Source organism: Thalia democratica, chromosome 9 (assembly GCF_965202585.1).
Source record: "Thalia democratica chromosome 9, ktThaDemo2.hap1.1, whole genome shotgun sequence".
Taxonomy (NCBI): Eukaryota; Metazoa; Chordata; class Thaliacea; order Salpida; family Salpidae; genus Thalia; species Thalia democratica.
The window spans coordinates 5,567,062-5,588,917 of NC_139173.1; the positions used below are offsets into that span (position 1 = coordinate 5,567,062).

At 27.5% G+C, this 21,856-nt stretch overlaps 1 protein-coding gene across 1 annotated transcript in view; it reads left to right on the plus strand.

Annotated features, from left to right (window-relative positions):
* Positions 1 to 21,856, plus strand: part of LOC145844666 (myosin light chain kinase, smooth muscle-like) — a 47,416-nt gene that overhangs the window by 20,668 nt on the left and 4,892 nt on the right. Inside the window, exons 11-36 of the mRNA XM_082952074.1 lie at positions 291 to 523; positions 1,703 to 1,820; positions 3,354 to 3,527; positions 4,074 to 4,281; positions 5,864 to 6,078; positions 6,899 to 7,011; positions 7,938 to 8,115; positions 8,366 to 8,410; positions 9,223 to 9,309; positions 9,724 to 9,921; positions 10,276 to 10,402; positions 10,618 to 10,746; positions 11,208 to 11,441; positions 11,776 to 11,909; positions 12,371 to 12,510; positions 12,571 to 12,639; positions 12,871 to 13,128; positions 14,184 to 14,316; positions 14,584 to 14,730; positions 17,829 to 17,930; positions 18,557 to 18,727; positions 19,027 to 19,175; positions 19,717 to 19,808; positions 20,261 to 21,021; positions 21,123 to 21,198; positions 21,438 to 21,641. Coding sequence (XP_082808200.1) covers positions 291 to 523; positions 1,703 to 1,820; positions 3,354 to 3,527; positions 4,074 to 4,281; positions 5,864 to 6,078; positions 6,899 to 7,011; positions 7,938 to 8,115; positions 8,366 to 8,410; positions 9,223 to 9,309; positions 9,724 to 9,921; positions 10,276 to 10,402; positions 10,618 to 10,746; positions 11,208 to 11,441; positions 11,776 to 11,909; positions 12,371 to 12,510; positions 12,571 to 12,639; positions 12,871 to 13,128; positions 14,184 to 14,316; positions 14,584 to 14,730; positions 17,829 to 17,930; positions 18,557 to 18,727; positions 19,027 to 19,175; positions 19,717 to 19,808; positions 20,261 to 21,021; positions 21,123 to 21,198; positions 21,438 to 21,641 — 4,495 coding nt within the window. The remainder of the gene's footprint in view (positions 1 to 290; positions 524 to 1,702; positions 1,821 to 3,353; positions 3,528 to 4,073; positions 4,282 to 5,863; positions 6,079 to 6,898; positions 7,012 to 7,937; positions 8,116 to 8,365; positions 8,411 to 9,222; positions 9,310 to 9,723; positions 9,922 to 10,275; positions 10,403 to 10,617; positions 10,747 to 11,207; positions 11,442 to 11,775; positions 11,910 to 12,370; positions 12,511 to 12,570; positions 12,640 to 12,870; positions 13,129 to 14,183; positions 14,317 to 14,583; positions 14,731 to 17,828; positions 17,931 to 18,556; positions 18,728 to 19,026; positions 19,176 to 19,716; positions 19,809 to 20,260; positions 21,022 to 21,122; positions 21,199 to 21,437; positions 21,642 to 21,856) is intronic.

The window sequence follows — 21,856 nt, forward strand, 5'->3', positions numbered from 1 at the left end:
ACTTTAAAATCTTTGAATTTTTGAATGATAAAATAATATGTACAAAAATGATAATTAGCTGTTTGTAATATTCTCCGACAAGAAGTGTTTTTCATAAAAGCTTTCCATCTACTTTATATATTTCTGCAATGTTTTTATTTATTTGCTTAAAAATTTCATTCCATGACATATTAAGTTTATAGGCATACTTCATTATCTAAAATTTAACTGATAAATACCTCACAAAGATTATTAATAAGTAAAAACAAAGTCATTGCAAGTTAATTATTCATAATTAACACATCAAACAGACCCGGCACCGGCGGCGGAAAAGAAAATTCCCTCAGTAGAAACCCAAAAACCCCCTCAATCGAAAACACCTTCCATAGCGCCCAAGTTCCTGGATAGACCGGAGGAGTTTGTTAGGGCGCAGGAGGGCGACAAAATAGTGCTCAAGTGTCAGTTCAGGGGAAGTCCCCCTCCACAGGTCACGTGGTCGCACCAGAGTGGGAAGCCAATTGAGGGCGCTGTACAGAACGACCAGGTTCGTTGCTAGGTGATATACTGTTTTTTAAACATGTGAGTAAAAAATTTCTGTTGAATTTAGGTAGTTGAGCTTATAAAATTTAAAAAATGTTTAAGACGGTGGTTTATTATTTTTTTATTTAAAGTAAATTTGCGTACTGTAGCGTTTCATGTTTTCTCATAATTAAAATTCACTCGTTACTTTACCTTAAAGACAAATAATAAATTTTATTTGAAACATGATTACTGAATGTTTTAGTTTGTTTAAAATATGAAAAAAAAAGAAAGAATATAAATTTTAGCATGATTTTTGAATTTTGTGTTTCAGTTGTTGTGTTTAGTTTTTTTAGTTGCTTTTAAATGTTAAACAAAGTCTTGTATAGTTCTTTTAATCAAGTACTTTGTACTTATTTATTAAATTTTAAAGTTTACATTTTGACACATTTTTTACTTAAAAAACATTTGAAAGCGTTATCTTAACCTATTTGACTACAGTAATATACTTTTATGCTTCTTGTTTTTTTTAACTATTATCAAAAAGAAAATTTAAATCAATTGAAAAATTTGTACTGTTTGTTATTAAACTTTTGTTTTCTGAAACTTTACTAGCTATATGACGTTTATGATTTTAAAGCAACAATGTTGAAAAAAAAAATAAACTTAAGTTTTTTAAAAACAATGTTAACCGTTTGATTGATAAAACTTATATTCTATATTTAAATAAGTATGTATAACACTTTAAATGTAGCCGATTTTTAAAATTCCTCATAGGATTGTAACATTTTAATAACTTCGCACTGTCTTTTTAAATGTAGTCGTTGTGCTTTTACTACTACTACTAATTTTTAAGTATGAATTTACAAAACAATAAAAACATAGCTTAAAGTTATCATTCGATTGCTTAGAAATTTATATTGAATTCTATCTTTTTATACGGAATGTCTTGCCAAAACTTACTATAACCACTGTTCATTACTCAGAATTAAGATTAACACAATTTAAATTATCTTTTTTTATTTTAATAAGTTATCATTGTTAACTTGCTATTAGTTAACAGTTATTGTTACTAGGACATGTACAAACTAAATAAAGTTCCAAGTTTTTGCTACTGTACAGAATGGATAGAAAACACTTAAAACAGCCAGTAAAAAGCTCCTTCATAATCTATATATATATATTTAGTTTATACTTTTTAAAGGATGGTCAGACAACACTAACAATAGGCGATATAAAGCAACATCACAGTGGAATGATAAAATGTTCAATCAGCAACTCAGTTGGAAAAGCAGAACATGAAACCAGACTGTCTATCAGATGTAGGTTTTATAATTTGTTACCGTGAAGTTTGTGCAACTTAAATGTTAAATATAAGGAGTTACTAGAACGTATTAAGTCTTCAGTGTTTTTTTTAAATGACCGTTGTTGATTTCTATAGGCTGTAAATTGAGTATAGTTAACTTAATTTACGTTATGTTTTATGACTGCTTTGTTTTTTTAGTTATTTTACGAACGTAAGTAAAATCTTAAATTTAACTAAAGACGATGTGATCAAAATTAGTTAACTAAAACGTTTTGTTGTAACTCATTTTGACTATAAACTTCGATTCAGTATCTTTTTTTTTTTTGCAAAAAAAAGATTAAATATAAATACTTTTTGATCTTAAACTGCATGAAATTAGTTCATATAAACTCACTATAATGTGTTTTAAACTGTGTAGATTATTTATCAACTCCCCTTTTCGCCACTTTATAAACATAATGAACCTCTACACAACTTACTTATCACTGGTTAGCATTATAATGAGTTTTAAAATCGTGCGGTTTTTAAATTGCCAATTTTGTAGTTATAACGCGAAACTTTTAGCAACAAAATTTGAATGCATCTTTTAAATATAAACAAACTTAAGTTAACGACTTGTAGCAGGGTAATAAATGAAACATGTTTTTTGTAATTATAATTCGGCTTATCATAAAGTTTACGACGGTGTTTAAAGATTAGAGCTGTAAAAAACATGTTATTTTGTTATGGGTAAAGCAACATCAAATGAAAATCTTTATTAAAATTTTTTTACTGAAAGTTTTGCATTTACAAGTCTTTTAGCAGTAAGTAAAAGTGTTTTTGTTGTGCTATTAAGAATATTTCACTGACTTTCAAGCACTTTATAGTATTTCAAATAACGTTATACTTTATTGGTAAACATATACTGATTAAAAAGATCAAAGGCTTTACAAACAAAAAGCTAGGTTGAAATTCAAAATAGATTAGAGTGCTTTGATACAAATGGAGTTGTATTTTATCTTAAGATGTGAAAAATAATAAATTAAGTTTATCAGGTGCAAAGTATTAATGTTTAAAATCACAACTGTTATCAGCAAACTTAACTTAAAGTCAAGTAGAATATCTTAGGTAAATATTTGCTTTAAACTAATAAACTTAAAGTTTTTATTTAAAAGGTATCTAGCAAGTAAAAACTTTATATAAAACTTTTTGTAGTTCAGAACTAAAAATAGTATATCATACTTTAAATCACACGCTCAATTAGAATTTAGAAATAAGTTCATTTCTTTGGCTCAAGCTTCTTTTGTTTAACAACTAATTTTATACATACTTGAAAGCTAATTAAATGGTACAAATATTTGAACCTTTGTTGTCTAAAACTTATTTAAACAGTAGTACTACTTTATAAGAACTATTTAATCTTGTAATTTTTAAGCTATTTCTAACTACAATTCAAATTACAAAACTAGTGAAAAAGCATAACTTGTGTTAAACTTTACAGTAAGTAAAGAACTGAAAATTTTAATTCCTTATTTTATTTTTATAAACCAATTATATTTTCCCTCCACAGCCCGCAGAGTGGCACCAACGATCGAAACGGAACTTCCAGATTGCTTCACAATAGACGAGGGGTCAACAGGGGAGATATTTTGCAAGGTAGCGGGGCATCCCCAGCCAAGAGTGTCATGGACAAGAAACGGAAGGTCTTTGAGTATTTTGAGCACCGAAACACTATATGAAGATGGTTTGTTTGTTTTTTATTTATTTTTTATATCAACTTTTGGCTATTATACTGAGCATTTTGATATTATACTTTATGAAGAGCGTTTTTTATATTATACAGTTTTTATATTGTGTTTATTTTATTTTGTTGATGTTAACCTTTGAGTATTCTCAGCTATCAGACATTTTTAGAAGAGGGTACCTTTTGTTTATATTTAAAAACAATGTAAATCTGAAATCATCAAGTAATTAAGAGTTGAATATGAATTTTATAACTTTAGTTAAAGTTTATCTGGTGAAATAGTTTTCAGTCAAAAAAAAACAATCTTGGATAACTCTTAATCATCTGTTGTAATTATAAAGCTTGTCTTAACTTTTGAGTTATTTTAATACAAAACTATGTTTTCAGAATAATAACTACCTTTACTGTTGCTTTTATACACCATAAGTTTTAAACGTCCTAGTGAGTTTTAAATTTCATTTCGAAAATATTTGAATTAAAATTGTTTGACTTTGAGAAAAATTTGCGTCTTTTACGCAACATTAATCAAACAAAATACTATTTCAGGAGTGGCCACAGTGCGAATCAGGAAGGCAACGGCCAGGGACAGCGGTAAGTACCTGTGCACGATCAGGAACCTGAGCGGACAGGTGGAGACCAGTTGCAAGGTGACGGTGACCAGCAAGTCAACCAGTGAGGAGAAACCGAATGTTGAACCTCCCAGTTTCGAGGATCAGCTGGTTGATGTCGCGCTTGATGACGGGCAGGATTTGAAGTTTGTTTAGTATACTTTGTTTAAGCTATTTAAACTATTTTGTTATATATTTTTAGATTTAAGCTTCAGTTTAATAGACTAAAAAAATACACTTTAGTATACAAATTTAGTCAAACAAATTAAAGTTTGTTTGATTTGAAAGACTATATAAACTATAATTTTTTCGGAGCATTTCTTGATGCATATACTAAGTTTTTTTGAATTCAAAATAATAGTTGTTTTTAATAAGAAATCCGAACGAAACAAGTTTGTTAAAATATAACTGCAACAACTTTAAATTAAGAAAACGGTTCTGATTAAAACAAATTAAGTATTTTGAAAGTTGCTGTTATTTCATAAAGTTTATTGTTATTTTTCATCAGTACTTAAAATTATCATACATTTAAATTTGGCTCGAGTTTAAATCAATATCATCAGTTTAATTCTGTAGTTGAACGGCTAAAATATTAATTTAAAAAAGGTTTAAAAGGTTGATCAAGTTTAAATACTTAACGTTGAAAATATTTTGTTGTACAACTTTTTCTTGTGTACTTTTTTTTCAGAAATTGGTCGCATGAGGGTAAAAAAACTTTTCTTATAAAAGAATTCATTCTAAATCTCTTTTACTAAACAAGAATTTTTTTTTTTCGGAAAAGTTTAGTTTTTATTTATATCCTTCTTTTGTTCTTTTGTACTACTTTAGACCTGAAAAATTTTTTCACGTAAACAACTCTAAGTTAAAAACAATTTTACTTTGTATTTGTAAAATCAGCTATCTTACTTAAAGTATTAAACTAAAAAGGTTTGAAATGTGAACTTTGCTTTACTTAAAGCTTTTAAATGTTAGTTTTAAAGTTTTATGGTAAGGTTATACTAAGTTTTTTTCAATTTAAGTTTACTTTATATAGTCATGTATGTTGGAACTGTTTATAAACCTTTTCTAGTATCCTGCATAATTTAACTTAAGATATCACAAATTCTTTTTAAATCTTATAATTACAGCATAGTATTCTATAAAAGATAACCTTTAAGCTTTTGCGGTGACTATAAGCCTTGCAAAGTCTTTTTTTAGATATTTTCGAACAATCAATCAATAGGTAAAAAAGTTTAACCGGGTTTTAGAAACACTTAATTTTGTAAAAGACAGCTGGAAATGTATGAGATTGGTTAGCATAAAACCTGTTTAAACTCACTTTAATTAATTGGTGTCAACTTTTCTATTAACAACATTTCAATATGGAATGTAAAATAGAAACTGAAACCAGTTTGAAAATGAGTAATCCTTTGAAGTGTTTTGGGTACTAAACATAGCAGTCATTACTTTTCACTACTTACTTAGATACTTTTTAAAGTAAAAGTAGATCTGTGTACTGATTTTAAACAGAACTAAAACATAAAAAAAAAAGTTCTAAGTTAACATAAAGTTGGTGTGTTTAAGAGATTTATATTTTATAAAAAAGAAACAACTTATATGTACTTTAAAAAGTATAAGAAAATGAAAACTTGACTGATTCATAAATTTTTTAACCTATAAATTAATTAAAACGTCACAATAGAACTTATAATTTTGCACTTCAATATTTTCAATAAATTCTACAAACAGGCTGCAATGTAAAGTGAAAGGAGTTCCTGAACCCAAGGTGTACTGGCTCATGGACGGAGAACCTCTCAACTTGGAGGAGACAGAAACCTCGTACAAGGACGGGGTGGCCAGCTTGCTGCTGGAGGATTGTATGCGGGAGGACCAAGGAAAGTACACGTTGGTGGCCGAAAATTCGGAGGGAAAAGCAGAAAATTCATGCAGTGTCGTTGTTAATGGTGAGAAAATTATACTATGTAGTTCGACTTAGTTACTGTAGCTGGTACATTTACTAAGTTACCCGATAGTGATTGTACGTTTGATTTTAAGCTAATTTTCTTATTTTTTTTCAGTTTATTGACTTTAGCAAAGAACTGAATGAAGTTTTTGGCGAAAAACTCTTGCAGCGTTATTTTAATATTATTCTATACTTATCTTTTTTAAACTTAATTTATACATATTTTGAAAGTTAATAATTCGACACTTATTTCTAAACTTGTTCCTTCGTATAATTGACTTTTTTGTTCCCAACGTCTATTGTTGTTTTATTTGAATACTTAAACTTTGAAAGTTAAATCACAAAAATAGCTTTTGACGTAATATTGTTGTGAATGGTTAAAGTTAATTGGATTGTCATGTTAAATAGGAAATATGCTTAAAAAATTATCTGGTTTCTAATAATGTTTAATTAATTGGATTAATTTAAATATCACTAACAACTTAAAACTATTGACAGAATCGACTTTGGCTTTAGCTGTTTTATCAACTTAAAGTATCTTTTTAAATTTAGCAGTTAGTGGCACTAAACTGAACAAGTATAAAAAAATAAACTATTCTTACCAAGATTTTGTTCAAAACTCATAATTTTTTTAGTAATGTTTATTGCACGACGATAAAAAAATCCCTCAAAGTATCTGGTCCTAAGACCTGGTGTAAGAAGGAACCTTTCGGTTATCGAGTCGCACACCACTTGAATACAGCTTAACGTCACTTAACACTATACGACCAATGTTAGAAAATCTAATAAAATCAAACATTGAAACACAATATAAATTATAGTAAACGAAAAGCAGTCAGAACCAGTATTTGAAGTTCAACTGAAAGATGCAACAGTGAAAAAGGGAGATGATATCCATCTGAAATGTAAAATATCTGGAAATCCAAAACCTGAAGTTAGTTTGAAGTAAATTGTTTTAAAATCGAAAAGGTTTACGAAAATATATAAAATTTATGTTTCTAAAGATTTTTATATATTTTAAACAAAGCTTTAAAACTTACAAAAAAGTTAATAAACTAAATATTTACTATTTAACTTTCTAGGCAGCTTTTAATGGAAAGTAACTTAATTTAAAACTAAGAAAATCGAAATCACAATTTAAATGGGTCAAAACAGTCTTTATTTCAATATTGCATGGTTATAGAAAGTTCTCAACTGATTAACAATTTGTTATTCTTTTAATAATAAACGAAACTTTAAAAAGTTCAAATGGTAACAAATTTGTTATATTAAAAAAAAACAAATAAAATTTTAAGTAATTTAGTAATTCCTTTACAAATATATTACTATTTTATCACTATAAGTGTGTATATATTTCCTTTTCAATCATAATGTCAGCCAAATATTTAGTTTATAAAAAACTTTAAGCCTTTAGTTTTTTCGATATTGTTCAACTTCTCAGTTAAATCTTCTACAAATAAAATCATTCGGGTGCGAACATATGAACTTTGTTGAACTAAAAATTTAAGGAATTTAGAGAATGTTTATTTTATTTACTAGTCTTCATTAAATAGCAAATATTTAAGGAACATTTTTTATTATTAAATTTAAAGCTCTTATCATACCTGTTTTCTTTAAAAAATGAATATTAATTGAACTTTAATAATATTTTACATTAAGTTTTTTATTTAGTTCATTACAAAACTCAACAAATTTATCAGGTCAGATGCTTCTTAAACTTCTTTTCTAACCAATCCATTTTGATAACTTTCACTAACATATGTTGATACTATTTCTTATAGGATTAGATAGAAAATAGATTGATCACTATTTTTTTTGCAAACAATTATTTGATAATTTGTAATTCAATCTCACTACCAGGTGAGATGGCTTGTGGACGGTGAGGCGGTTGACGAATCAGCAGAGATGAAGCAGGATGAAGACGGAAGTTTCGAACTCATACTGCAGGATTCGCTGCCTGAAGACGAGGGCATATACTCGTGCGTTGCTGAAAATCACATCAACCACGTCATCAGCTCCTGCAAGATCACCGTCGACTGTTAGTGTGGCGTCATAAAATAGTTTGAATAGATTGTGTTATATTCTTTAGTATTGTAAAAAATGTTTATATTCAAAAGTTTATTTGTATTTACTTTATTAGTTGTTAACTTGAAGTGCAGTTTTTTTCATTAAATTAATTTGTTGATATAATAATTTATTAATGAGTTTTTTAAAAATTTATGTTTTTTTACAGCTAATTATTTTTAGATTTATTTCAAACAATATTAATTTTTTTAATTTTCTTACAGCTTCAGAAGAAACAAATGGACACGCAAACGGCTCAGCTGAAGAAGGTAAAAAATAATAGTTGTTGTAAAAATAAACATTTACAAAAAACTCTTTTTCTGTGTCGTTTTAATTAGTATTTTCTTCATTAGGTTTTGGTACTTTTTAAAAATGTGAACAAAGTTCTTTGCTTTTATTAGTGTTGTCTGAATTTTGACACATAGAAAATAAAAGTTTAATTTATTAACAAACAGCTTATTGAACTGACATTTAAAAGCAAGTAGATTTATTATAGTGTTTATTAATAAATAATGTTTTTTATTATTAAATTGTTGTTTGGTTCAAAACTGCGCATAAATTTCGATGCTTTCTTCAAAAGTGTCTGTTTATCACCTTGGATGAAAAATTTGTTTGCAGACAATATATTAACAAACATTTTTGTTGACTTTTAACCCGACATTTTTAAGCCTGGTCAAACACACTTTTTGATGACTGAGCTTGCCACAAAATTTTTCATGTACTGATAAAAAACATTTGTTCACATGAAATTCATTTGTTACGTTTGTCATAATTTATTTATTCTTCATCGTAAACTTTTGTTTGTGTTTAAACAGATTATTACATGTATGCTTGTTTGCTCATAACAAACTCTGTGTTGTTGTTGAAAATAATTATAAACGTTTGGTATAATAAAATTAAATAAAGATAAACACTGTAATATTTTTGCGTTTCTTCGGTAATCCATTTACATTATAAATTTATTTAAGTTTTTGGTCAAGCTATGTCCCGGATGGGTACAAGTTTTTAAGTTCATAAATTGACTAATGTTTCACTTGATTTTTTAAAAATATATCTTCAGTTAATAAAAAAATATTATCAGATTCGCCACCACTGCTACTACAAGAATTAGAAGACGCTAAAATTGCTGACGGAATGAAAAATTACACAATGACCATCAAAGTTAAAGGTTTTTAACTTAAATAATGAATTATAAGTGATATGAAATTTTCATCAGTACGATACCAAAAACTGTTTACAGAAAATTCTTAATAATGAAAATAGTATTTTTATGTAACTTGAAATTTATAACCAAAGTTTATCTTTTAAATTCATAAAAATAATCAAAACCTAAGAATTTGTTCAATGCTTTTCTTAAATTAAAAAAACAAACTACCAATGCGACCTTAAACTATTTCTTTTAACTTCTGTAAAAGCTGAGCATCTTATACTAATATCCACCAATTTATGAAACCCGCTACCAGTGACAACGTGGCTGTAGAGTTTTTTTTTTCTCAATAAAGTCTTAAAATTTATATCATATAGCCATTTAGCAGCTCATTACATTTGTTATTACCTTTAAACTCAACTAGTAAAAATCCAGGAAACCCGCCACCAGTGGCAACGTGGTTGTTCAACGGAGAGCCGATGGAGGAGAACGAGGATTTCCGCTGGGTGTCGCGTGGGGAAGAGAGGAGTCTCGTGTTAGGGGAAGTTTTTCCTGAGGACACGGGCGAGTACACGTGCGAGGTAGAGAACAGAGCGGGAAGGGTCAAGTCCACATGCCATCTCACCGTGGAAGGTTTGTTTGTTTTGTTTGTTATTTTAAGCTTTTTTTAATATTTTCGGTAAGACAGATTCTGTTTGCTTCTTAGCTATATTCTTCCTTAGTGAACACTTTACATTGGCTTAGAGCTAATAGACATAAAAATTAACTGTAAGTTTTCTTAAAAAGTAGTAGTAATAATCATATTAGATTTATTTACTTTTAAACCGCTTAAGTTAAAGTTAAAGTCTTTATATATATTCAATAGATTTAGATAAAACTTATATAAGAAACATTATAAAACTTGTTGTTTTCTCAATAGTCAACGGAAGCTCTTGGTTTAACTTAGTTGAACAAAAAACACGTCGAAAATATTTATATGTTGTACAGAGATCGACGGAAGCGCACCGGAATTTTTGTTAAAACCGCGAAGTTTTACCGCCAACATCGGTGAAAAAGCCATTTTCTCCTGCAGAATTCAAAGTGACCCAGAAGCTGATGTTTCCTGGTTGTTCAAGTTAGTTTGTTTGATTATTAAAGTATATGCTTAAGTATAGCTCGATTATGTTACTCAACTTGTTTATGTTTTTTAAGGATACCACAGAGTTACGTTAAAATAACATAACTGAAAATACTGCATTAAATTATTTTCAATATAGAATATAACCATATAATATTGAAGTGTTTTAAATTTAAGCTCAAAATCATTATAAATTTATGTTCCTTTCACAGCAACAAACCAGTAAAATTCGATGAAAACGTTGTTTACAAGAAAAGTTCCAGCGAAAATAACAACACTCACAAATTGGAAATAAATAATGTCAGAGCCGAAGATGCTGGTAGATATGCCGTGCAATGCAGGTAATAATAAGAAAAAAAATTAGTATAATAAATATTATTATTATTGTATACTTTAGTATAATATAGAATGTTTTAGAAAAAAAAGAGTTTAGATTAAACTTTTTTCTAGTTAAAACGCCAAAACTTTTTTTTGTGTTTCAATAAAGGTTAGTTGATATGGTTTATGTTATGTTGATATGTCAACTGTACATCTAGTATTTATATGTTTTTTTTCACATTTTTTTATTTATATGTATTGTATACTCTAGTATAATTATAATGTAGAATGTTTCAGAAAATAAAGCATTTAAATTAAAGTTTTATCTAACTAAAAAACTAATTTTTTTTTGTGTTTCAATAAATGTAAGTTGATATGGTTGTTTTACTTAATAAAGTACCATCCATCACTTTACTTTTAGAATTTTATATTTAATTAAAAACATGTCAACTGTACATCTAGTATTTATATGTTTTTTTCACAGCAACATACTGGGAAGTGTCACTTGCACTGTCTCCCTCATAGTGGACAACTCGAAGAAGCAGGAAGCGCAAACGGATTTCAGGAACGTTTTGAGAAAATCTTCTTCGGGGAAATCCCCAACTTCACCCCCTCCTCAATCGTCCAATCAGGACGTGGATTTCAGGTCGGTGTTGAGAAAGACGAGTGAGAAGCAAGAAGCTGTTGTGTCGTCACAGAGTGATTCCGATGATCAAAAGTTTGTTGATAAAATTGTTAAATTAATATTAATTTATTTTACTTCCAGCTTTTTAAAGTTTTAAAACAACATTTCGTTTAGCTGATTTTCACCTTAAAATTTTGAATTTTATAAATCAATTGGTCAGCTATTTGTTCTTACAAGCAACTCTTGTTATAAAAAGACTTTTTTGCAACTTAATTGTAAAGTAATTTGAAGTACTTTAAAACTGTAGAAATATGTTTTACTCTATATTCCATTTCTTTTTTGTTAAGGTTCAAAGAGTATAACTAGTAAAGTTACTGCTCAATCTTACTAATGTAACAACTTATTGAAGTGATCAAATTTTTTACAGAGACACAACCGGACTGATGTACAAAGAAGCTTTAAGCACTCAAGTTAAAACAAAAGCACTTACAGAAGACGAAATAAAACAAAAGAAAGCAGAACAAATTGACTTCAGATCAGCTACGTTGACGAGAAAAGTTGGTTAGTACAAAGCAAAGTGTTTTATATTTGATTAAAGTTGTTAAAATACATTTATGTATTTAGAAAAAATCAAATCGACTGTGAAATTTTTTTAACTATCTTAAGTTATTTTAATTACGAGTGTGCTAGAGTAGTATTTATATAAACTTTTTATTATATATTTATCTACCGTCCAAACTTCACAAGACTTTGAAAAAAATCTGCATATGATCAATAAAACAAAACTACAAGTAAAAAATCTTTTCAGTAACAAGTACAGTGGTTTGCCTGTTTTTATTTTAATTTTTCAAAATAAATATAAGTTGAATGCCCAAACTTCACTATTTATTTTTTAATCAAAATTTGCTTAAAGTAACTTCTAGTAATAGTAATCAAAATCTGCGTGTAAAGTTTGTACTAGTTTGATCAAACTTTATGCAAACATCTAATGAAACAAATAGTCCAACAAAACTTTCTTCTAGACACGAAAGCGATCGTTGAGGAGGATCTGAAGAGCAAGCAGCCGGATCAGCAGGACTTCAGGGAGGAGGCTCTGACCAAGTTGAACGTGCAAACCAAGCTGCAGGATCAGGAACATCTGAAGAAGCACGAACCGAAGCAGGTATGCTCAACAGGGTTTAAAGTAAAATATGTATAAGTTAAATGTGCAATATAAAAACAGGTGGATTTCAGGAATCAGGCGATAAAGAAGAACGTGAAAACTAAAGAGTACGATGAAGAAGTCGTAAAGGTGAGGAAAAATAGTTTATATTGATAAACTATATATTTAACAATTAAAATAAAACTCAATAAAAGAAACGGTTCTAAAGAAGCTAAGTTTGTTACAAATAAAATTATTAAGCTCAGCCAGTAGGTTTTTTGCAGAGTGCTCTTATTACGAGATGAAAAAAAAAACACGAAATTGTATATATTTTTTTGCTATGTATTATTTTGTTCACATACTTAATATTTCAACCAACAGACGCGCAAGGTGGAGCAAGTTGACTTCAGAGAGGTGCTTCAGTCAAAGAAGAGCAGCTCCGAGGATCAGCAGGATCAGTCGAGTTTGAAGGGGACGCTGAAGAAGAGTGAGCTGACGAGCAACAACAACCTGGTTGCAACCAGGAGGTCGAGGGGGAAGGAGGTGAAGGTTCCCGTGAAGAATCAGGTTGAGCAGGAGGAGGTGTTCATGGAGGAAAACTTCAAACCCGAGTTCACCCAGCAGTTGAAAGATGTTAAGGTAATTGCGTTTCATAAAAGTAAAATGTTGTTGAAAATAAATTTCGATTTTACTGTATGTTTTTTTTTTCAAAATAATGTTTATAATGATTAAATAAATTAGTTTAAAAATTTAATAAGTTGAAATATATATAAATGTTATTTGCATTTCATGTTACAAAAAACATAAAGTTTTGAGTAGAAATTGTTTATGAAGTAAAATTATTTTTCTCTTGTGTTGTTTTCAGATTATAAATATATTTTATTTTTAATGATAAAGTTTCAGTTTTATCTTTTGTCGTCTTATATTAAAATAAAGTTTCATAAAAGGTTTGTTTATGCATGGATTTGTAAACGAACTAATAATTAAAATACTTTAAAACTTATTTCACGCTAAATTTCTAGCATAGCAACATTTTCTCGTAGAAATAAGTTTTTAATGTAATTTTGAGCGTGAAAATTATGATGTTTTGTTTAAGCTCAATTTAAAACAGCAAGAGAGTATAAAAACTTTGAATGTTTATATTATATACAAACTTAGTTGAACTTTTTTGTTGAGTTTAGTACAGCAAAAAAAAAAACTTAAAAAAACAAACTAAGTAAGAAAGTTGTGCAATTGGTCTAGTTAGATTTGACTTCATGACTTTTTACTTTAGTTTGAAAGAACATTTAACCAAATATCTTGAGAGTATAATGTAAAATATAGTAAGTATTACTTAATACTTTGTTACAATTAAACATGTTAAAAGACTGAGCCAAAATTTTAAGTTATTCGTAAACAACCAGTTTTTTATTTTCAAAACGACAATTTTTCCGAAAGAAATACAATAAGCAATTAAAAGTTTATACTCTTTCAAAATTCATTATCAGGCTGTAGTTTAATATAAAAAAGAGTACAAATTATTTTTCAATATAAATGATTAAAATATATAAAAATTATTATAAGTCTGAAATAAATATTATAATAAAAAAACTTTAGACTTATAAGTAGAGAGAGAGCGATAAGTGCTTCGAATTTTTAAACATTCTTTGTTTCCTTTTCAATGAAGGTAACAATTTTAAATCAAAATACAACAGGTAGAAGACGGTAAAGCGTTCGAACTGATCTGCGTCGTCGAAGGGGATCCCACTCCTGAAGTTAAGTGGTTTTTAGAAGGAGAAGAAGATGTTGACCTTGAAAACGATGAAGAGTTCATCATCGAGAACAAAAGTTTGTTTTATTGTCATCATTCGACTTACATATATGAACTGTCGAGAAACTTATTAAGTATGTTTACTATTGAGTATAAAATTTTGTTTGATATGTATCTAGTTTAATTATTTTTTATACTATATATGAAAAACAACTATTGGTAACTTAAAAGAAAATTAACCATGGTTATTCACCTTAAAATGAAGACTAGATTACATTCTGTTAAGTTTAAAAATTATTACGATTTTAAAAGATTACAAGATATTACCAAACAAACTATTTCAGACGGAATATGCTCGCTTGCGGTGAACGAGAGCTTCGCAGACGACGAGGGTAGGTACGTTTGCATGGCAACCAACAAACACGGGTCAGCTGTGACGTCGTCCATGGTTACCGTTTGCTGCCCCCCTGACGACCAACAGGCAGAAGAGGGTGAGTGCTGATAATGTGACGTCATAATAAACTTTTGTTACACCGTAGCTATTAGGACACCATGCGTTTAAAACTTTTGTTGAACTTTTTTTTGTTTAATTTATTTGAATTTTGTTTTTGCTAACTTCTTTTTTATGTTTTATTTGTTTTAAAAACAATGTTGTAAATAGCAAATTAAATTCTAGTTAAAGTCATCTTGCTTTTTATTTTAACGCTAAAAATTGCCTATTCAATACAAAAAATATCAACTTTTTATTTAATCAAAGATTTAAATTTTATTTTGAACTAAAATAAATGTTATTGGCAGCTTTTTTATGCATTTTTATTTTATTTTTCGTACATATTTTTTTTTGCAGTATTCAAAGATTACGTTTTTAAAATAATTGTGTTCTTTATTATTGTTGATTATATAAAACATTTTAATTTCGTATTTTTTTGATTGCTGGTTTTCTAAGTAAGTTTATAAAGTGAATAAATATTAAATATTTTTTCTTTAAACGACTTATATTAAAAATGTATATATGTACATAACTTTTGTAAGCAATAATTATATTGACTTTATATTTGCTTTATTGAAAGTTGTTAACTTGTTTTTAGTTTTTTAACAAAAAAACTTATATTTATTACTCATTTAAAGTGCTCCTTATTTTTTATGTTTATTCTGCTACTACAAACAATATTATACAAACATTAAAAATTTATTTTCGAAAAAACATTATATCTAACGTCTTACATTTTTTACAAAGACTTATTATACGTAAAGCAGTTGTTAGTGGTTTCATGTGCGTAGGTTTATTGTTTGTTTTATCGCAAATACCTTATTAACGACCCGCCGACGCTAATAAAATTTAAAAGTTGGTGATAAAAGCCTTGAGTACCTTTCACAACCTGCAAGACTTTTCGCTTGTGCAACGCTTTGAATCACTACAAAATAAAACAAACATACAAACAATTGTGTTTTTTATTTACTTAATACTGATAGTTTGTAATTTTAAGAGTGTGGTGGATTATTAGTAGCTACGGTGTAATATAGTATGTTGTATGAAATTAACATTGTAGAAAAACTAACTTTTTAATATAGTACTACTGTAAATACTAGTTTTGCACCACAGTTTTTAAAATTATATTTTAACAAAGTTTGTATTGTAGTTAATTTAGTAATTGTACAAACTTTAAAGTTTTAATAAAAAAGATAGTGCTAAATTTTTAGTTACAAAGTGGTTTTAAAATATAGTAAACAATTTTTATTATGTTGTACTAAGTAGCAAGACAAGCTAGACTTTACATAAGTTTATTAGCAAAAATTTTTAAACTTTAAACTAATTCTTTAGAATTTGTTGTACTTTTACATCACGTATTTGTGCAAGTTATACTTAGATAATAAGTCTCGTAAAAAATTTTGTTAATGTTGTTTTTATCAAACATGCTCTTAAGTTTGGGTTTTAAGTAACACTTTAATGAAATGTCAAAAAGTTATAAGTTTATGAACTTAAAGGCATTTCTAGTTGGTACGTATTTTATCTATAAAATTTTAGGTATCATTATATTAATTTAATGGTTTATAAACTAAGTTTAAAAATTTAAAATAAAACTAAATCGTACACGAAAAGATTTAATTGCTTGTTTAATATTTTTAGAAGTTAACAAACGTTAGAAAAAAAAGTAAGAGATTATAATGTAAAACAGTTTAATTCTTTTTCTTTAGAAAAACCAAAATAAAGCTACACTACCAAAAAATTTATTTGTTTTTTTTAACCAACACTATACAAAACTGTAAAAAAAGAAAAAAAAGTCAAAGGTATAAGAGTACAACGTTAACTAAAGCTAACCAAGTTAAATTCGATAACAATAATTTTATAAAACGAAGAATAACCTTTGAGACATGCATTTTTTATCGTTGGTATTCCTGTCAAAACAAACAGTTTTATACGACTAAATTTGTATAAAACAGATATAATGATCAGTTTTAGAATTTGAATTAAATCTTTTCCACTCTCTTTTTATTACTTGTTAAAGTCTTTAGGCTGTTCAGAATATTATAAATACAAGTTAACTACAAATATCATACTTAAAATAAGCTTACTTTTTATGAAATTAATTTCGCTATATCATCGCAATGTTCTAAGTTTTACTTTACGGACTGTGTGTCCAAAGTGTTAGAAAATGAAAAGCTATAGCTCAGACTTATTTTACAATTTGATAGATATTTTAATAAATAACTTATTTTAACATATTGTATAACTAATAAATTTCATTTTAAACCATTTTTTATCAAGCTCTTTAGTAAAAGTTCTGTAAATATACTTGTAATAAAACTATCTTACTTTGATATAAGACACTAACAAAAAAAGTTTCAAATGTTACGGAAAAAAAGTGAATAAAACTTAATTAAAACAAGTGGTAAAACTACAAAAATTTAAATAAAATTATATTAATTTAATTTAAAACCTTTATTCAAAGTAAAATATTGCTAGTTTTAAACAAAAAGTACTAAAATTTAGTGTAAGTTTTTAAATACATTGTTTAAAAAAAAGGGTGCCTACTAAAAAGTTTTCAATTAGCTTCTTTTTTTACTTTTTACGTTTATCAATTATGATTTATCCATACTTGAAACATTTATAAAAAAAGTACCGTTTTTACAAATACCTTAAAAACAACTTGTTAAATAACAATTGAGCATATAAAAGTTATGAATTATATTATGAAACTTATTTTGAAAACTTTTAATATTTAAGTAAAACCAATAACAATTGTTTACAGTTGTGGGCTGAAAACAAAAACAAAATTACAAGTAAAATTTAATTTTCAAGCTATCAGTGTTTATAGCAAACTTTAGTTATCTAAAACTGTAGTTATTTAAAGTAAAATATTTGTATTGGGTCTGCCTTTAAAACTTTCATATAGCCTTGATATTTGTAAAAAAATACTAACTTGAAAAGTCAGTTGAATGTTTTTAAAATCGTGCAAAAGCTTATCTAATCTTGTCAGTAATCTGTAAATTCGACATATAATCCCTAGTAATCACGTATTTAGAAAAGTCTCTACCATTAAAACTAATTTAAATAGTTCCTTGAATTTATTTAGTTTAATGATTTTAGCGAAAAAGATACTTGACAAAAGTGAAAAATTGGATAAAAACCAGCCTGAAATAAACTCTTCGGAAGTTAGAAGCCAAAGTCCTGAGACGAAAAGTGAAAACGGTAGTTTATAATAAACTCAAACATTACATTTTCAATATTTAATTAGTTTCGTTTCTTATATATAAACTTATTAATCAAAATTTACAACTTAGACCTTAGATATCTAAAACCACTTTATAAAATATGAATTTAATTATCATTAAACAACAATTAACTAGTTTCTAAATAAAAAAAATTAATTATGTATATACTCTAAATAAAAGCATAAACATCAAACAATTTTAATGAGATTTTTGTCTTTTTAAAACATTTGAAAAATTTAAATTAAAAGCAAAGCTGTTGAACAATTCTCAGTAAATTTATACGTATCTTAAACCCACTTCAAAGAACTTATTTTATAACGCTGTTGTTTTTTGATTTAGTCGAAACTTGTAAATCGTTTATATCGTAAAACTACTGAGGTTTTGTTCTTTATTGTTGTTTTTTACAAAGAACTTTTCTTAAAAAAAAGACTTAATTAAAAACATAACGTTTACAATAAATGTTAAACTTTAACTTCGTTGCTATTTCATTACTTAAAACTGTAGCATAACAATGACAAAACTACTTAAAGGCTTCTGCATATATAGTCAATCGTTAAAAAAAATTAGTATAGCTATTTGGAAAAAAATTGTTTGATTTTTCAGATAAAAAGATTGTATCTCAAGTAAGTATCAATCTTAAAAGCACAAAACCAGTTATGAAAAATGAAATAAACGTGCAAAAACCATCTGAAATTAAAAAATCGAACAATATTCGACCTAAAGTAGAAAATAAAACCAAAAGCTCAAGCTCGAAACCGTTTTCTCGCAGTAAAGGTTGGATGTAAACAAGTTATTTTGAAAGTTGTGCTATAACAAATTATCATCAGTAGACTTTAAAATAATTAACTTTAGCTCGTAAATATTGATGTAAGTTTTTTTTTTTTAAGTGAATAATACAGTGCTAAAAAAAGATTAATGCAATTATGATAAAAAATTACTAATAAAATTTAAATCGAAATCATCTACCATACCCTTTAAACCTTTAAAAACACCTTCTAAAAATACATTTAAAAAAAATTACGAAACAAGCAATATACTGATAAATGTGAAATTTTTAGTCAAATTTCTTACAGTTACCACTGAAGGTTTGAAGCCTCCCTGCAAGCCTTCCGTGTACGTTTCAGAGAAGCAGAGGAGCGTCAGATTGAAGTGGAATCTTCAGAGGTTTCAGGGATTCCTGTGTGAGTACAACGTGCAGCAACTGAAAATCGAAGATTACTCGGTAATTTATTTTGATAATAGTTTTTTCCAGCAAAGTCGCTTATCAATTTTTATTTTACAGTGAAAATATTTCTCCTATTTATGTTTTCCAACAACTTTTCATCATGAGTTTTATCTATTTTTTCGTAATTTCACTAAAGCACTTTTTAACTTAGCGAAACTAAATAATGTGCAATTTTTTCCATAAAACTCTAAAACTTCAAAGGAAAATTTAACCAATTAGTATAAAGTTACCCTTTCTACGTCCACATAAGCACTTCAAATTAAATTTTAAATTATTTTAAAGCTTATGATTGACTGTGGACATCGTATTTTTAATTAAATTACTTTATAATGTTTTTATAAGCTTTCGTTAAATTTTGGGAAGTTTTTTGAAAGTGAAACAAACTTTTGTCAAAATGTTGATATTTTAGAGCGCTAAAAACTAAAAAAAAAATTTACACTGTATAAGCAATTAACTTCTATTTAAACTTTTTTGTTTATATTGACTTAAAATAAAATTATCTGTTTGAATTATTTTAATAATAATGTAAATATTCAAGGTTGGAGAGGATAATTGGATAAATATAGCTTCAACTATAGCTACAAGCTACACTGTGAAGAACTTACAAGAAAATATTGAATATTATTTCAGGTAAATGTTTTGAAATGTTGTTTATATTTGATTTAAAACGATTGTTTATATACTTTTTGGTCGATTATATTAGTTGAGTGACGCAATATAAGCAATGTTGTTAGCTTTTAGATGCCAAAAATTTGTAGTCATTTTTTGGTGTGCCCAATATACTTGCGTTTCAATATATCAAAAAGCAAACTATTAAAGCTGTATTTATATCTTTGATCAACTTTTTTTCTTTAAAATTGTATAAAGATGAAAATAAGAACTTTACTTTGTCAAAAGTTGTCTAAGTTGTCTCGCGTGTGCATGAAATTCTTCTTAGTTAAATATAATTGACTGTGTTCGAATTTGATGTAGTACATTTTCTTAATGTAAAAACTAAACATAGTTCGATATTGGGCTAAAAACTCTTAATTAGATAAAAACATTATTACAAATTAAGTTTTGGTAAATGAAAAAAATTTCAGAGTTGTGGCAAAAACAAGAAGCTGCAAATCGGAACCGAGTGAACAGTCTGACAGAGTTAGAATTGTGAAAAGTGGAGAAAACGGAACAAAAAATATCAGCAACAACATAGAAGTAACAACAAAAAAAGTAGAAAATAATGGCAGCTCGACTAAAATGCAGAAACAAGCAAAGTTAAAAGCTAGTCTTGAAGAAAAATCAAGTTTCAAATCTAATAACGATATAAAAAGTAAAGGTAATGGAACAAAAGTCATTGATAAAGCACTAAATGGTAGTAGTGTTGAAGTAACTAAATCAAAAATTACTGATGAGCCGGTTAAAACACAGAAACAAATTACACTGAATAATAAATTTGCAAGTAAAACATCTTTAGTCGCCCAGAAACAAGCTCAAAAGGCGGTGGTGAAAAATACAACCATGCCAAATAACAATCATAATTTTTTAACCAGTATATCAAAAGGTAAAACAGATTTAACTTCGAAAGAAAAAATTGTTTCTTTGAAAACTTCAAAGGTAAACCAAACTAAAACTTTAGTAAACACTAAAGTTGAATTGAAGCCTCGAAAAGCAGAACCGAAAGTAGAAGTTCTAAAGAAAAATGGTGTCAACAACAACAAAAAGAGTCACAACACAGCTACTAAAAACAGCAACGGTATTAGTAATCATAATAAAAACAACAAAAGTATTCTTCTGAATAAGAAAAGAAACAGCTTAACTCCAAAAAATACTGCTGTTATAGAAAAAGAACCTAAAAATACCAATGGTTAGTTGTTTTTAAGTTAAATAAATCAAAACTTTTTAATCCTCGAATATTTTTTTTAATTTATTTAGTGTAAGTTTTTGAGCTATGTTTTGTCTTTACAGGTCACACAAACGAAGTTAAACTTCAAGAAAACAAAAACTTCTTAGATGAATATGAAGTACTAGAAAGGCTAGGACAGTAAGTTGTTATTAATATAGTTATTAGCCTTTTTACAACAAATTTAAGTGTATCAAAAATGCTATGTGAAGCTTTATAAAAATATAATTTACAAATTTAAAAGTGTTGAACAGCTTTTTAAAAACTTTAAATTTACATTTTTATAAGTAAGCAATACAACAAAGATAGTTTTTTTTAGATTAAAAAGGCATTAATTTTGCATTGAATACCAAAACGTTTATAAATCGATAATTCATCAGGGGCAGATTCGGCAAAGTCCACAAAGTCCGTAGCAAACAGAGCGATAAATATTTCGCGGCAAAAATAATGAAATCACTGAAGCTGAACGACCGGATGTCGATTGAGCGGGAGATGCAAATAATGAATTTGCTGAGACACCCCAGACTTGTTCTGTTGTTGGAAGCATTCAAAGTTGGAAGGGAGATCACCATGGTCATGGAATGGTGGGTAGTTTTAATGTGATATTATTATGTAAACTACTTCATTTTTTGTAGCAGTTTTTTGGTTGATGTTAAAAGTATTCTAAATTAGTGGATCTTATTGTTCAACAGTGACCTTGGTTTTGAATACTTTACTTTACTTGTGCTCTTAGAATTGGGAAACACTATTTCTATATAAAACTAAACAATGATATAATCTTAAAACTATTTACAGTAGA